The sequence below is a fragment of the Corvus kubaryi genome, unplaced genomic scaffold (genome assembly GCF_017639235.1).
Source record: "Corvus kubaryi isolate FWS band 111438036 unplaced genomic scaffold, C.kubaryi_AGA036_p1.0 split3-73, whole genome shotgun sequence".
Lineage (NCBI taxonomy): Eukaryota > Metazoa > Chordata > Aves > Passeriformes > Corvidae > Corvus > Corvus kubaryi.
Window position 1 is genome coordinate 43,665,998 of NW_024582091.1, and position 13,835 is coordinate 43,679,832.

The 13,835-nt window shown below is 41.5% G+C and overlaps 1 protein-coding gene across 8 annotated transcripts in view; it reads right to left on the bottom strand.

The window, feature by feature from the left end:
- The window catches only part of ARFGEF3 (ARFGEF family member 3), a 92,078-nt gene that overhangs the window by 28,658 nt on the left and 49,585 nt on the right, over window positions 1-13,835 (bottom strand). For 6 of the 8 annotated variants that reach the window (XM_042017479.1, XM_042017485.1, XM_042017483.1 and 3 more), the window contains 9 exons: window positions 12,304-13,214; window positions 9,021-9,104; window positions 7,699-7,865; window positions 5,507-5,672; window positions 3,992-4,099; window positions 3,532-3,747; window positions 3,169-3,279; window positions 1,614-1,764; window positions 858-1,172 (listed from right to left, as the gene is read on the bottom strand). In XM_042017479.1, coding sequence (XP_041873413.1) covers window positions 858-1,172; window positions 1,614-1,764; window positions 3,169-3,279; window positions 3,532-3,747; window positions 3,992-4,099; window positions 5,507-5,672; window positions 7,699-7,865; window positions 9,021-9,104; window positions 12,304-13,214 — 2,229 coding nt within the window. The remainder of the gene's footprint in view (window positions 1-857; window positions 1,173-1,613; window positions 1,765-3,168; window positions 3,280-3,531; window positions 3,748-3,991; window positions 4,100-5,506; window positions 5,673-7,698; window positions 7,866-9,020; window positions 9,105-12,303; window positions 13,215-13,835) is intronic. The other 2 variants (XM_042017484.1, XM_042017481.1) reach the window with 1 other exon arrangement.

Below are 13,835 nucleotides of genomic sequence, written 5' to 3' on the forward strand. Positions count from 1 at the left end.
CAAGAGATTGAGTCCTAATAAGCATTTGCACTTAAGTAAAAGGGTAGAAATGAAACCAGCATCATTTAAATTATTCTTAAATTATTCTTTATTAAAAGTATTGTTATTCTCTAATCCTCAGAACCAAGTTGTATTATAAGCTTCCTAACTAAAAGGTATTTTAATGCCCAGAGTCAAATTTCTACAAGCAGTTTATGCATTACTTTTGGCTCTGAATTTACACATGACACCTTCCTATGGGCAGAGATCAAGATGAAAAGTGTTAGCTGAATAAAAAGGTAATTGCAAGCATGCAAACCCAAGAAATTTTCAGCTGTAGCCTGGGCTGCTTGAAAAAATAGCAGAAATAATATCAGCTGGCAGACCATGAAAAAGGACATTTAACATAGCCATTGTGTGACCATACTTGGTTCCCTTCCTCCTCTGGACGCACTGGGGAAGCCTGACAAACTGTCCATGCAGCCCTGACAGAAGCAGCTGCTTTCTGACTGACACTGCTCTTATCAATCAGTCCCTTCTGGTCAGGACAAGACACACATTTATTTTGTCTGCTTTACTGAATACAACCTGTCAATTTACATGCAAGGAATAAATCCACCACTCTCAGGATGCATTTGATTTGCTTGGCATATTTACTGTTGTGCACAGACAGCTCAGTACTTGCAGGTACTGCAGAGATGAAAAAAGCCAGGTCTTTTAGAAGCTGCTGGTTGTGACAAACATGCAGCTCTTCTGTGAAATTCAACTGAAGCAAGTGGCTGCAACAAACAACAATTAGACCCACTGCAGCACAAAAAGGGCCATTTTGGTACTGTTTTGGGAACAAGGATTCTGGTTCCTGACAGCAGCGCTTTTACCTGTCAGCCTGTGTGGAGAGCGTGAGAACAGCCTTGGCAGCACTGGTCCCACACAGCAGACTGCCTCCACGGAAGTCAAAAGCTCTGCCCTTACTGCTGTCCTTGATGAGATCCTGGATAGAAACTGGCTGAATGACCGGATGGCTGCTGAGCGTGGTCTCCTGCTCGGGGGTCAGTGCCTGAGGAGCCTCCCCGGGCTCAGAGTCTGGGTGCAGCCCTCCAGGTGCTTGCTGTGACTGGGTGATGGTAAGGGAGGGCTGGGCAGCACCATCACTGAAGTGGGTGTGCTCCAGTGTGCTGATGTACTCACACACCCTGAGAACACACAGGGGAAGCAAAAAATTAACAAACACCTTGAAACAACCACTCCTCACTGCACTAATCGCACAACATTTTCCTCAAGTCATAAACAGACAATTTCTAACTCTCAGGTTACTCATAGATAACATCTCTTCTTACATCCTTTGGCCCCTCATGTGCCTAGACAGCAAATAGTTTGGTGGAGGTGCCTGAAAAGCCCATTTAGGCTCCTGGGTCTGCTACAGTCTTCTGGTAACTTTGAAGCTTCTAAGCATTGATTTTGTCCCTGAGCAGTGGTAGAAAACAGCACCATCTTTTGTTTTAGAGATACTGGCAGTTAATTCACTCTGACACTATACAGAACATTCACAGAGTCTGCAAAGCCCTTTTTCTCAGTCCGTTACTTTCAGGCAACATGGTATGACTTCTGGATATTTTGGGAAAGCTGGTGAGTACCTGAATACATGAGGCCAACAGTCCTGATTATGGCTTCCCATCTCCAAACCCACATTGAGGACTGCATCCATACACAAAACATGAGCAGTGTGCAGGCAGACTCCCTGCACTTTCCCCATCTGCTCCAGTTTCTGCTCCACTTTCTGTTTCACTGCAGCATGAAAAAAGAATAAAATAAAATTAGGTTCTCCAGCTTTTAAACAAACACTGTTTTGTATACACGGTGATGGGCAAAGGATTACAGTCTGAAATCTATGAAAGAACATGAATTCTAGACAAAAAAACCCCAAAAAATCAGAGAAACCAATTTCTTCCTAATAAACCTAAGGCAGCTTTAAAACTAACATCCTTTTTGACTGATCCTATATACATGAAAAAAATCAATGCTAGATTGACACCCTCCACCCCCAAATTCACATCCTGTTGCCTACAGAACAGTTGCAGATTGCCAGTGATATTTCTCTTCAGAGATGGCTGACTGGATATTTATTTATTTTTACCAAAATCTCCTTTGCTATGGAGAAAAAAAAAAAAAGCATTTGTGGATTGCACATGTATTTCCACACAAAAAGTTTCACCAAAGAGCTCTTGTCAAAGCAAAACTAATCTTGATCTGAACTACAACCATTTGGATCTATTTATTTTTTCCAAGAATCCCCGAAAAGCTTTGTTTTTATGCTGCATTGGAATGGAAACAAGTTTTGAAGCTTTGCAAGCTTTCACAAGAACAGATCTGTTGGCCGCTGGCCACTGCTGCTGCCTCCTCTTTGCTTCAGCATGGCCTTGTCAACTCCCTTCAGTCATGTCCAGAAGAGCAGTCAAAAGCTTCCTTAAGCTCAGGCTTTTTCAGTTTTGTTTTCTCTACCGAGACACCAAGTTTAGGTACCAAGCAGGGTCATTTGTGCAACACTGTGTTTTTTTACGGGTTTCTTGCCATTAGAAATCAGACATAACCAGAGAAATTTCATGTACTTCTCCAAACAGTCACTTCTCCAAACTGGAGACAACAATTGACTTTGGCTTACACTGAGTTTGAAATGGTGGTATAGAGATGCAAAACTTTTTATATGTTAAAATGACATCATTTTTTATTCCATTTTAATTTAACATGATTCAGAAAGTTTTAAATACCTGATGATGACAGAAAAGTCAGATTTCCAGAAAAGATAATCAAGGATATATAAACCAGACAGGGAGAGGGATGCAAACTCAGCTATTACCACTCAACACACAAAAATCCCCAAATAGGCTGTTTCTCTGATGCCCTCTGGTTGTACTAGTATCACAAGGTTTAAAGAGCACACATTGAAAAATGCCATAAGCTTATGCATTATTCCACTGATTTCAGTTCCATATAGAATATAACTAGTAGGACATAATGTTAAGAGCCTAGGACAGCAGGACATGTACTGAAGACACACATCCCATGTGCCGACAAGTGAGTAGTGCACAGCAGCAGAACAAGAGGGAAATGCCACTATGTGCAGCAAAGTACTTTCCAGTTGAGCTTTGCAGGCAATGTAAGACAAGGTAGGTAATTTAATAATGTAGTTACCTTGAGCTATAGCATCACTGGGTTCTTGGATTTCTTTTTCCTCTTTCTCTTCTTGGACACAGGAGGCCGCAGACATTTGGGCAAGAGCAGATGCACAATTAGCAGCAACTCCTGTAAGGCAACGACACAGTTACTGTATGACCAACTCCTCCTCCCCAATCCCATACAACCCCAACAAGAGGTAAGGTCAAGGAAAGTTGGCTGGATATGTTTATGCCGTAGGGCACTCTATGCATATTCCCACAATCCACATTCCTACGTGAAACTGGAGCAGGATGCTGCATTTCTTTGTCCCAAATTCCTTCAAGGAAAGTTACCATCCTAATTTATGAGTCTGCCATGCCATCCCCTATGCAGCAGTACCTAGAGCACAGCTCAGCCGGGCTGCCCTCCTTAGTCCATCCAGGCTCACGCAGATGGAGTCCTTCTCCTTCTGGTTCTGCTCTTTGGCTCCTTCTGCTCCCAAGATGAAGGCCAGCCCCTTGGAGCTGCCTGCCATGCGGCCGGTCAGAGGGGTGGACAAAGTGTCAATCAAGTTCTTCCAACAGCCAATTAAAAGGTATCGGGCAAAAGCAATTCCTAGAGTGGAAAAACCATTACTACTATTACTACTAGAAAATGACACAACAGCAGCTTTACCATCAGTGGTAAAAAGCGAAGTCCCATTTGTCCTCTGCATGCTGAACTACCAATTCACATGTACAATGTACTGACATACTTTCTTTTTAAACTGTTATTCTACACAGTTTATCTGAACATGCTTTTGGTACATAACAACCCACTGCCGGTAGACACACTTGTACTTACTATACAGTCTTAGTACCTGCAACAACAGAATCATCTGTCTTCCGGTTCTGGGAAAGAGGAGATTGAGCTGAAGCAGATGCCATCAATTGGCCACCAATTGCACTGCTGCCCAAGCCATCAATGTCTGCCAGAACATTAAAATACGTCAGATTACGATTTGACACACAGATGGTACAAAGAAAGCATCTCTTACTGGCTCTGTGTTCAACTAAGTACTAGCACTCCTGACTTCTCAGGTGTGCTTTTTTGTTACTCTTTCTGCCAGCCTTCTAAAGCCTTGGTATAAACATGAGCTGTGGCATCTTAGGCTTTGCCCAGTATAACCAATGTTTTGTTGAAAAGGAGAGATATCCCACTCTCAAAAGCTGCCCTCCCCCTCTTCAAGTTACACCGCGAACAGAACTTCCAGCAAAGATTTCAATGTATTTCTTACAGTTCAGAACTTCCCACACACTTAAATCTCTGCATTTCTTAGTATAACTTCAAATCTTCCTAAATCCTGTATTTACATGTTCCCAGACCTCAGTCTGAGTTCTCAAGATGCATTGGGATCCTATGTCCTAAATGTAATTTTTAGTAGACCTATGTATGTTCAATCTCAACAAAAGAAATACAACCCTTTCTCCATTCACAACAAAAGACCAGTTTCTTGCAGAGAGTTGCACGTTAGGAACACCAGGCTGTTCTCCTTTCTAACAGCCCCTTCTCCACATACTTCTGAGTACTGTTTTTTCCAAGTGTTTCTTTCATCTTCCCAGCTCAATACCTAAAAGTAACACTGAACTCAATATCATCAGCAAAAAACTTTCAGAGCAGTGCCCTTTGATCACTACTTAATGGCTCAGCTGAAGCCAGTGTTCCCCCTGCATACACTATTTTAATTACATACACATTAAAGCAGACAGTGCATTTTTATATCAATACAGTATCATGGCCATCCTGCTGTCTTTCAGCTGATACAATTCGGTTTTTTTCCCCTCAAATGAAGTTAAGGATTGTTTTTAAGCATTTGTGCTCCAAGCTTTCAGCTTCTCCCTAGTGCCATTTGGCATATCCCTGGCACAGCTCAAGTCTGAACCAAGGGGAGTCCAGTCTATGGAAGGCATCCAGGATCAGATGCCGATATTTATATTTGTACTGCACCGCAGGCACACTGAAATGGCTTTGCTATGACATCACGAAAACAGCAGCCTTACTGCTTATCATTAACAACCATCAAGTCTACCAGAACTGAAGCTGACGGAGTTAAGAGATGTTTTGGTCCAGTGAACAAAACTACTCTCCCTGTCTCCCAGGGACAGTTTCGATTTTTTTTAAACCCATGCTTCAAAACCACTCAGTTGATCTAAAACAAACACTCAAGTACCTGCCACAGCTCGGTCTGGCTCCTTCTCTACTGGTAATTCCATGAGACACCACATATTGCATGATGACACGCTGCTCTGTATGTAATGCAATAAAGCAGCGTGTCATTGTAGCTTGTTTTAGACACATTTGGAAGTTAGTCTTGCCACCATAATACTGTACTGACCTGTCAGCATGCTGATAAGAGGAAGGCTGTGTTCCTCAGGGCTTCCCCAGTATCCAGCTTCTCCGAGCATGTTCCTTTCTAGTACCTGGTGGTACAGTTCTTCAACCCAGGCCTGGGAAAACACCATCAACACTCCACTGGACTGGACCTGCTTCATAAACTCCTTCTGCAGAGAATCATAAAAGCCAAATGTAAGACAACAGAGTAAGCCCTACAGCATCAGCCTCAGTCCCCAGATCTACTTCTGAGTAAGGGATTGCAGAAGTAGAAATTAAGTTACGCAAAGAATTAACTGAGAATTACAATCTTAGAATTAAGGTTAAGGTTGGAAAATATCTTCAAGATCATCAAGTCCAACTGTCAACACAGCACCACTCCCATGTTCACCATTAAATCATGTCCTGAGTGCCATACCCACATGTTTTGTGAATGCTTCCATGGGAAGTCTGTTCTACTTCCTTACAACCCTTTCCATGAAAAGAAATTCCCTAATATCTAGTCTAAACCTCCTCTGGCACAACTTGGGATCATTTCCTCTGGTCCTGTCACTTGTTACCTGTGAGAAGAGGCCTACCCTCACCTCACTACAGCCTCCTTTCAGGCAGTTGTAGGCAGCGATCAGGTCCCCCTGAGCCTCCTTTTCTGCAGGCTAAACACCCCCAGCTCCCTCAGCCACTCCTCATAGCACTTGGCCTCTAGACCCTTCACCAGCTTTGTTGTCCATCTCTGGACTCACTCCAGCACCTCAATGTCTTCATTGTAGTGGGAGTCCAAAACTGTACACAGGATTTGAGGTGCAGCCTCACTAGTACAGAGGGACATTCACTGCCCTGATCCTGCTGGCCACACTATTCCTGATACAGGCCAGGATGCCACTGGCCTTCTTGGCCACCTGAGCACACACAGGCTCATGCTCAGTAGGCTGATCAGCACTCCCAGGTCCTTTTCCCCCAGGCAGCTTTCCAGCCACTCTGCCCCAGCCTGCAGCGCCGCACTGGGTCGTTGTGACCCCAGGGCAGGATCTGACAATTTACCTTACTGAGCCTCATACAATTGGCCATGGCCCATCAACCAAGCCTGTCCAGATCTTTCTGTATCTGCTTCTGCAGTGGAGAATTACATGAACAAGGACCTCTCCCTTCTTCTACTGCAGTTAATGCAAGATGCAAATCAGAATGGCAGTTCTTGCACAGTGACAATGGGACATGCTGATCTCTCACTATTTCCATGAGATAGCAGTAGGATCTCAAATCCAATTAAAATAAGTTGTGGCACCTAATGTGGCCTGCCCAACAACTGGACCCTTTTGCACTGAACAGACATCACAGATGAACTTGTCTCCAATTATTTATCAGAATGATCTCTAAGAATACTTTGGTCATGCTCAGGCCTGTCGTGCACATTGACTCCTCTAGAGAATGTTCTGAGTCACATAGCTGCACTTGATCTGCTGCAGAACACACCAGAACTATGGATGATGTTAAACTCCATTTGCTTTTTAGATGATCTCGATTATAAATTCTCTTACACTGGAAGCTCAGCAATAATTATACATTTTGACACCTTTTTTATTTGTTCCATATATCACAATTTTTTTGGTTTTTCAGAAAATTCTGAAACAATGTATTGTGGGTAACTAAGTTGATAAACATGGATCCATGCTTTGTAACTCACAGTCTTCAAAATGATTTTTAAAAAGCCCAAGAAGCTGAGGAATTCCAGGTGCGACAAAAATCATAATTTCACATTGATACTAAGACCTACTTATTTTTCACTTTAACTTTTCACATCTTCATCTACAGAAATTCAAATTGAGTATTAAGCAAAAAAATTGTCATTAGGCTCAAAAGCAATTGCAAGATGAAGGTACGTTCGTACACATTATCAAGAGACAATACTTGCTATCTCACATGATGTTAATCTATTCTGAAAATAGTTTAACCATCAAAATGACTGTGACTTTAATGACAATCAGTAAGCAGCATTCCTTCCCACCAAACCACAGTGTAACTCAGATGCATGACACTTATCATGCAAGATTCATAAGCAGCTTAGAGAACGCTTCATTTGCAATTACTATTTCTCCACTTAGCAAGCAGCCTGAAGGCTTTATGTGTGGGCTGGTTTATGTGAAAGGAAGCAAAATAATTTTTCATTTTTTAAAAACAATTATCCCATATTCCCCAACTCACCAGCAACACAGGGGCTTGGGCAGGCTTCTTCCTGTAGTAATCAGAGTTTGCCAATTTTAGGTTCAGCAACAGAGTGTAATGTGATACCACGTAGAGACTGTCTGCATTCATCAGAGTCTGGAAGTTGAAATTTAGGTTTCCCTCAAATCCTGGTGAGTGCATCATACCTAACAAAAACACCATGTGAGCTCTCATATTTTACACAGATTTTTCCTGGAAAAAAATATCAGAAACTATCCCTAGCATTTTGGGAGCAACAGATTGCTAGAACAGTTAATGAATCATCAGCAGAAATTACTCTACTAAACATAATGGAACAGGGAACAGAAAAATAAGTAGTTCATCTAGAATGCAAGACAAACTGGACACTCCAGTCACAGTCCAGCAAAGCAACATGCTAAATTTGAAATAACCAAGGAGCACCAGCATTCATTGGGATGACTATCAGGTACATAGGGGGCAGGATACATCTGCAATACTAACTGGAAAAAAGTAAGGTGGGAAGGAGCAGACCCAAAGTCTGTGTAGTTAACTGAGAATACAGTGCACCAAATGGTGTAATGAGGTTAACAGCCCTTTAACTCCCCCAGTAAAGCTGTTCTGCCTAAGTCAGTTGCTGGATGGGGACTGGAGTGCTCCACACCTTGCAAGATCAGTCTATAACCATCATTCTCTCCATGGCCTAGAGGTATGTGGACAAATATCTGGGGCCAAGCTGGCTGGAACTTGTTAAAACTCCAAGCCCTGTTTAGTTCATACAAGGCCTAGTTTCTAAATAGCTGAGCAGTAACACTTCTGTCAGACCCAGAAGACACCTGTAAGTACTCAGTAGTCCTGAAAACACTTTTCGTATGAAACAACAGCCTACAACCATGTTCAATGGCACAATCCCTTCTTCCCATGGATGGCAAATAGCTGACCTACTGGTAGAAAAATATAAACCAAGTATGAGCAACACCTAACTGAATCCCCATGATCTGTAGTTTGAGCCATGAAAAAAACAGAAATACCAGATCCACCCACATGACTCACAGTACTTCATGGTTTTCACATCAACAGTGAAATCCATTCATATAATGTCAATTAGGGAAGATTAAGAAGTCAGCTTTATCCTAGAGGAATGTTTGAAATGGAACAAAAACCAGCTTCCAAGGTTAGTTACATGATGAAGCAAAGCTGTGTCATTTGTTAACTGCTGCAGTGGTTTACTGTGAATATTCCTCCCACCATAAAGCTCATACCTCTTCTTAGACAAAATACAACAAATCGTTAACATAAAAAAAAAAGCCCACACACAGAAAATAAGCAAATATTTTTCTTGCCTCGTGAGGGTTTGAAAGCTCTGTGCTGCTGCCTTCTCGGACTTTCCACTGTCGTCACTTTGGGGGCGTGGATAAGGTGAGTAACTGTTTGAGGGCGGATTTAGAAAGAGAGTAACTGTTCCAGGGTGGGTCTAAAAAATGAGTATCTGTTCAAGGGAGCAACCTTTCTGGAAGAAGGGTGATAGGGTTGGCCACAAACCATACCCACACAGGCTGGCATTGCTTGGGGTAGATTTCTCACAGTGAATGCTAACAGAGAACCTTTACCTAGTACCAAAAGTGCAATTATGTGCTTGAAAGTAGCCTGTGAGTAGCTCTAGTGACTTCTTCATCACTTAAAACAAAGATGCATCTTAACATTTTGTTGGATGGAGGATCATGATATTGATGTAGCTATCTCATCTCTCACTGATTTTATGTCTTATCTCTCTTAAACATGTACCTCAGGGACTAGAACCTGCTAGAGTAATAAAAATCTCAAGGCAGAGATGTATGTAAATAAAAAAAAAAAAAAAAAAAAAAAGCCCACTTTATTTTGCATTTAAAAGTTTTTAAAAAAGTGTAACCTCCTACACAAGATTACAATTGAAAGGGAAGGTGTAGAGCTGCACAGAAAAGTGGATACTCCATCATGGGCATGTACTTGAGCACCAAAAAGTATTGGGGGGAAAAAATATGTTCCTTCATTTTCTCTAAAATATGGGAAAATAAACAACTGCATTTGGGAGATGCTGAGATCACAAGCACAGAGGATAAGATGATACTTACCAAGATAAACACCTTCCCTCTAAAAAGTATGGAATCAAAACTGAAAAGATGGGATAACTTACTCCTAACTTTAGAGTTAACCAACTTACTTGCAAATTTTAATTTCACTATAAGTCTGCTTAGCCGACTTCACTTCACTTTTATCTCAGCAGTGCCTCAAATTCCTACCTCCATTCATTGCCTTTCAATCCTATGAAAACATCCTAATTTTGCAATGCTATCTATATAAGGACCTAGCCTGTAGGAAAGACTACTAAACTGTATTTTTCTTCCAAATTGTAAGAAAAATTGCAAAATGAAACAAAGCAGTTAAACAAGGTCTCCCAGAAACACAAAAATACTGCTTCTGTACTGGCTGGTCTCAGAACTGCATCTGTGTCTTTTCTCAACTTGAATCTTAACCAACACTCAAATTTCCCAATATATTCTTCAAGAATTATACACGAATAAATGTTGTATATACAATGAATGGGATCAATCCCTCTAACTTCATCACCCAATTTGTACCTTGAGTACCTGGTGCTAATGAAGTAGGACCTAAAGTAAGGACCTACACATTGCTTATATAGGCAGATCAAACTGGTGTCTCGAAAGCTCTCCAGGGGGAGTTCCTACCCCCTGACATTTGTTTCAACTTTAGTAAGTCTGTACAGGTCTTCAAACTCATGGCTCTCTCACCTACACAGGAACACAAGTTCTCACCTTGGGAGGACTGATGGACATTTGCTTAAGACCTGAGGTACAAGTTATGGGACTGTTCCAGCTGGACTGAGTCTCATTCCAGGTGTCCAGCTGAAACAGGAACCACCCAGATCTTATGAAAGCATAAAAGTACAACCCTGCAACAGCCATATCTCCATGAAAACTCCAGGATACCTCTTCCAGGCTGTTTTAATACAGTAAATTGCTACTCCACTTTTCCACAATTCCTTACTGAATGGTGTCTTCTACGAGTACTTCACCAAATCCATCTGGAAACGTGGTGTACATTTTTTAAGTACAGATACAGCCACAGAGGTGGCTTTCTTAGAAAAGTGAAAGGTCTCTCTCAACAATGTAAGTCCAAGACTAGGTATCTTTTTAAGATATGTAAACCACAAATAATGAATTTAATGCAGAATTTGAGTTATATTCTTCCATTTTTCTCACTGTATTACTCATACTGAATGCCAAGAAAAGCTATGTTTAGCCTTAAAATCTAGAATTCTCCTAGGTCCACATCTTCCAAAGTTTTAAAGAGTCTATAAAGACTTTACAGACAAAAGGGAAAAGAAGTGGCATACTTATTCATGCATGAGGGAACAGGTGCACAAAAGTTTGAGCTAGAGGTCTAGCACTGGTCTTTCAGCATAACCTCAAGATTACCCTTTCTCAGGAAAAAAATAAACACCTGTGACAGAAAGGATGCTCTTAAGCCCCTCAATTAGGAAAGTGGTTGACATCAAATGCCTCTTTTAAGGTATTTCCTTTCTGTGATATAAAATGGCCAATGTTTCTTAAGAATACCATTAAACCATCTTCCTGAGTTAGGGTTTATTTGGGTAGCATTTAAACAGGATATCAGGAATATAATCTTATTCACCCAACTTCGTATCTAGATTATGCTGTATGATGACGGGAAGCACCCCTTCTGACTCTGTATGAGTTTAATGTATGTGAGAGAGCACAAATGAATGCAGCAATGATTAGGAGATGAGCAATAAGAAAGGCAATTGCAGCAAAGTAAGTTAAAGAAACAGAGACATATATTTTAGCAAACATTTTCATTTTGGCCACTGTCAGAAAAGCAAAATCTTTCTAAAAATATATATTTACACACATTTTAAATATGCTATCAACAGGACAAACTAGCCTTTGCATGACTTTTTTTCTTTGTTTGACAGGTCAAGACCCCAAATGTTCTAACCACGAAAGAACTGAAGATATTTAATCTCTTAGAAGGCAAGATCTTAATTTTTCACTTGGTCTGAGCTTTGAGCTTTGCATTTCCTGTCAGATAGCAGCATTAAGAAAAACAAGAGTGAAGACCTCTCTTCTTTCCCTATCCTTTCTAGAGCTTGCTGCTGTGGAATTATTATCACCCTCTTTGTGAGGCTGGCATTACTAATAATAACAGTGCGGTGATGTACTAAGCTACTTATTCAAAACGGGTGATGGTACTTCCCACAGCCCTCTCATGCTAAGGGGAAACCCCAACCTCTGTTTAATGTGCAAAGCTTCTCAACAGATCTTCACAAACCTGTAAAGAGGTATCTAATTCCATTTCTTTATTGATTCAGGATATAATCCAGAGCCTGTTAAGAGTCAATGGATTTACCTCCCTTTGAATCAGCACCTGCATATTCAATTTGCTTTGCCCTAAATGAAGTGTGCTGCTGTGGAGGCATGTATGGTGTAAAGCCCAAACCTCCGTATTCTGGATATGTTCTCTGAAGATGAAATCCCACAAGGGAATCTGTGTACAGTGCTGTCAGAGTGTGCATGCTGGTTAGACAGTAAATATTTGCTTGCAAACCTGAGCAGAATGTTGAAGAGAAGCTCTGTAGTGCTCCATCCACTTCTTCTATGCTGGGAAGAGCTATAAGCCGAGGAAGAAGCGCTTCAAGTGACTGGATAAAGAGCCGTGCACTGTGTTGGTCTGCTTCTTGGCTCTTCAGCAATTTGAGAGAGAGAGCAGCAGTGCGTAAGGACCTGTGACCTGGGCAATCCCGTGGTGTCTGCTCCTCATCAGCCAGGGAGCAATTGTCAGAGCCTATGTCTGAGACATCAGACCTGCCCGAATCCTTTTCTGCTGCCATGGAATACTGATCGCATGAATCAAACTCAGTCCTAGAAAAGTCCTGGTCATCTACACTGAAGTTACTTTCACTGTATCGGGATCCATAGGAACGGGTCTTGCAGTCAACTGATAAAAAGTTAGTTATATCTGGATAGACGATGGTGTGGCTTCTTTGAACAACATCTGGCTGGTCAATGGTTTCTGACTCTGGTTCTCTGTAATGAATCTCTTTGCTTTCATGTCCAGTTGGAGATGGCAAGGAGTTTTTTTGACTTTCTGGATTATCCTCTGGAGTTGTTTGTCCCATATCCCCTTCCAAAGTAGTCTGACCAGTGTCTGTGGTAACACTAATGCTAATATCAGGACTCTTCTCATTTCCTGACTCCCAGGCAGGGTTTTCTGAGGACAGGATGCGTCTCTGCCACCTGAAGTCAGCATCATTGATCTCCATGGAGTCCCTGCTTGTCTCGGTCCCATCCTTCAATTCTTCTAAGCGCTGGAGCAGCAGCTGGATCTGCTCTTCACTAAGACCCCTCCCTTGGCTCAGCTCATCTAATGCTCCAAGCAGGGCAAAGACGCAGGACACCGAAGCATAACACGCCTCAATACCACCTTTGATGCACGCTTCCGTCATCCCATCCATGACACTACAATCAATACAGAGTTTATTTAAGTGATGCAACATGTATGGCGAGCACACCACCATCATTCAACACCATTTCTCCATAACCAGGAAAAAAAGAAGTGAACTTATCCTTTAAGATTATTCCTGAGAAAGACAATTAGTATTACAACAAATTATTAAGTCTTCCATGCAAACATGGTCATTCTGTAAAGGGAGTGCCAACAAGGGAAACAGTTACCATGCATTTATACCGGCATGCACAGCATATTCTCTCTTATAGACAAGCACTTAAACTGAAAAAAAAAAATCTCAGCACCCAGCTGAACTAAATTTAAACCCATCTGTATCCTGAAAATGATCTTATCTACAAGATATGATCTTTATAGGAACTGAGAACCCTTCTTGCTTGATCTGACAATGTTTAAATTTTCTATGACCTCCTCTGACTTCATTTTAGAAATGTACCTCTAAAGAAACACACATTTATTTCACTGCAAGTTTATGGACCCATACCCAAAAATTTTCAGCTGTATACCAACATATGTGGGAATTTTGGCAAACTCCACAAGGTAGTTATCCACATCTTTACAAACAGGCCCAGACTGATGACAAACCAAGCAACCTTTTCCATTTTCAGAGGTTA